The sequence below is a fragment of the Triturus cristatus genome, chromosome 4_1 (assembly GCF_964204655.1).
Source record: "Triturus cristatus chromosome 4_1, aTriCri1.1, whole genome shotgun sequence".
Lineage (NCBI taxonomy): Eukaryota > Metazoa > Chordata > Amphibia > Caudata > Salamandridae > Triturus > Triturus cristatus.
The window spans coordinates 188,535,740-188,538,415 of NC_140585.1; the positions used below are offsets into that span (position 1 = coordinate 188,535,740).

The 2,676-nt window shown below is 39.2% G+C and overlaps 1 protein-coding gene across 1 annotated transcript; it reads right to left on the minus strand.

Moving 5' to 3' along the window:
* Positions 1-408: 408 nt before the first annotated feature.
* LOC146853920 (olfactory receptor 8U3-like) lies at positions 409-1,347 on the minus strand. Its single transcript, XM_085650972.1, has one exon. The coding sequence runs from the start codon at positions 1,345-1,347 to the stop codon at positions 409-411; it is 939 nt and encodes a 312-aa protein (XP_085507098.1).
* Positions 1,348-2,676: the final 1,329 nt, after the last annotated feature.

The window sequence follows — 2,676 nt, forward strand, 5'->3', positions numbered from 1 at the left end:
GACCAAAGGTCCAAGTTTACTACTTTTTAGTTTTCAAAAAGGTAAGTTGCTGCTAGGAAGTTTACTACTAGTAAACATACGAGTAGTAAAGTTACTAGTAGTAACGTACCATTGTGAATACCGAAAAGTAGTAAAGCCAAACTTTTGTTCTAAGTTAGACTTTTGTTCTGAACTTAGATAGGGTCTAAACTTCAACTTCAGGTGTAAAGTTAGACTTTATCTAAACTTGGACTTCAGGTCTAAAGATAGACTTTTGATCTAATTTACCTTTGAGAATCGTGCCCTGTGTTGATAGTCCACCAAGCACCATCTCTGTAGCCCTTCCCCATTTTCTTCCTTAAAAGTATAGTCAGTGCTTAACAAATCAGACCACGGGAAGATGTCAACATGTGATTCACCATGAAAAATCTATCTTGCAGCACATAATTTCCCAGTAGCTTTTCTCATGGCCTGTTTGACATGCTGGTTCCTCAGGCTGTAGATGAAAGGATTCAGCATTGGAATGAACACAGTGTAGATTGCTGCAGCCACTCTGTCTTGTTCCATTGAATGGTTTGAGCTGGGTCTGCCATATATAAACAGAAGATTTCCAAAGAATAACGTGACACAGACAAAGTGAGAGGAACAGGTGGAGACGGCCCTGCTTTGACCATCTGAAGAGTGGATCCTAAGAATAGCAGCAACAATAAAGATGTAGGAGGTAAAAATTATGACAAGGGAAGAAACCATGAAACCACCAGCCACAAAAACCAGCAAGACCTCATTGAGAGAGGTGTCGGAGCAGGAGAGCTTCAACAATGGTGGAAGTTCACAAAAGAAATGGATGATCTCATTTGACCTACAGAACGTCAACCTAAAGGTGCAAGTAGTTTGTAACAGTGCATGGACAAGGGCAACTAAGTAAGCACCAACTACAATATAGACACAAACTCTGTGGTTCATTATGACTGTGTACATCAGGGGCTTACATATAGCGATGTATCGGTCATAGGCCATCATTGTTAGGATAAAGACCTCTGTGCTTCCCAAACCCATGAATATGAAGAGCTGAGTGGCACAAGCAAGGAGAGAAATTGACAGTCTTTTGGGGGCAAATGTCATTACTAGTGTTGGTGTAACTATAGAGGAACAAGAGACATCTAGAAAGGACAAGTGACTGAGCAGGAAGTACATTGGAGTGTGAAGTTGAGGAGACATCCTTATAAGTACCATCATGCCCACATTACCCAATACTGTCATGATATAGACCAAAAGGAACACCACAAAGAGTGGGATTTGCAAATGTGGGTCATTGGTGAGTCCTAAAAGGATAAACTCTGTTACTCGGGTCTGGTTGACTTGATTCATTGGCCCACAGGATGAAATCTGTTGGCAGAAAATAGATTTGTTTTGACTCAAAGAGAGGTGCACTGGAAACACACTATAGTGCAGCTTTGGCATGTTCCATGTAAATGGGTTTCATGCCCACAGTACATAATTCATTGTCTGCTGCAAACTTCCTGATGCTTTACAACAATCATCTGGTTTCACTTAGATGTTGATTACTGTGATCATTCTTCTACTATCTGCAAAAAAATGCAACATCTTAAGTGTATTGAAACCTGTGTGGATAGAATTATTCCTTCTTTGTCATATTTTTTATTTTACTATTGATCCATTCATTTGTTAATGCTGTAGAATCACAAATATGTTGAAATTCTTTTTACTATCCCATGCCTTGAATCCCAAAGTACATGCAGGTAAAACATAAGAGACACATACATAATACATTTGAAACGTGATATACCCTCTGCTGTAGAGGCTATTTTAAGGGATTGGTCATTCCTGGTGCCTGGTCACAGCAGGAAGAATATGTTGTGTCAGTCATTACAGGATCCAGGTACATGATCCCTACATCCTGAACATTAAATTAAAAAGTATATATATAAGGGGGCCTGGCGAGAACACCCTCACCTCCTAAATTAAATGTGGTGGTGGGGGAGGGGGGGTTAAAGCATCGTAGCGAAAGCCTGTTTTTGCCAGCCAAAAAAAGAACACATATGAAGGTGGTAACAAATTTTTGTCAAAACATAAAGCATTTGTTGGTGGCACCATTCTAATTTTAGGAGTTGTGGTGGGTTCTAAGATGATTTGCACTGTGAAAATCCCTGATCCTCTCTTGGGTTTTGATGAACTATGTTTGAGAGAAAATGATATTCTGAGTGCCCCAGAAGCTGATATAAGAATACAATTACTAAAATTTCACACTGGCTTCCTCAGCCATATGACAAAAGAGTCTGATATGCTGAGTGAAATATGCACTTGCAACATCAGCAGAAGCCTCTCGATTGATTTCACTGTGATCTACAGCACCTTCACCACACTGTACTAATGAACAAGTAGAGTTCTAACATTATGCATTTATGATAAAAGTGTGATACACCTGAACACCATCCTGATAGAGTCAAAATATTAAAACTGGAAGCCTACAGAGCAGAGGATACTATGGGATCTTATTTTTTTAATGTTAGCTCTTATTCAAATGTATATATATAAATGCATGTATATATGTGCTTACATCATGTTTCGATTGCTTCTCTTGATTAAGGCTCATTGGGGATGTAATGCTTTAGAGTAGCTGCTGTCCTTTGGTTGTTTATTAAAGCACCTGTGTTCCCACAAGTAGGTTTCAGCATT

Excerpts from the sequence above, each read along its gene's own strand:
- LOC146853920 (XM_085650972.1), bottom strand. The coding sequence starts at position 1,347 with ATGAATCAAGTCAACCAGACCCGAGTAACAGAGTTTATCCTTTTAGGA.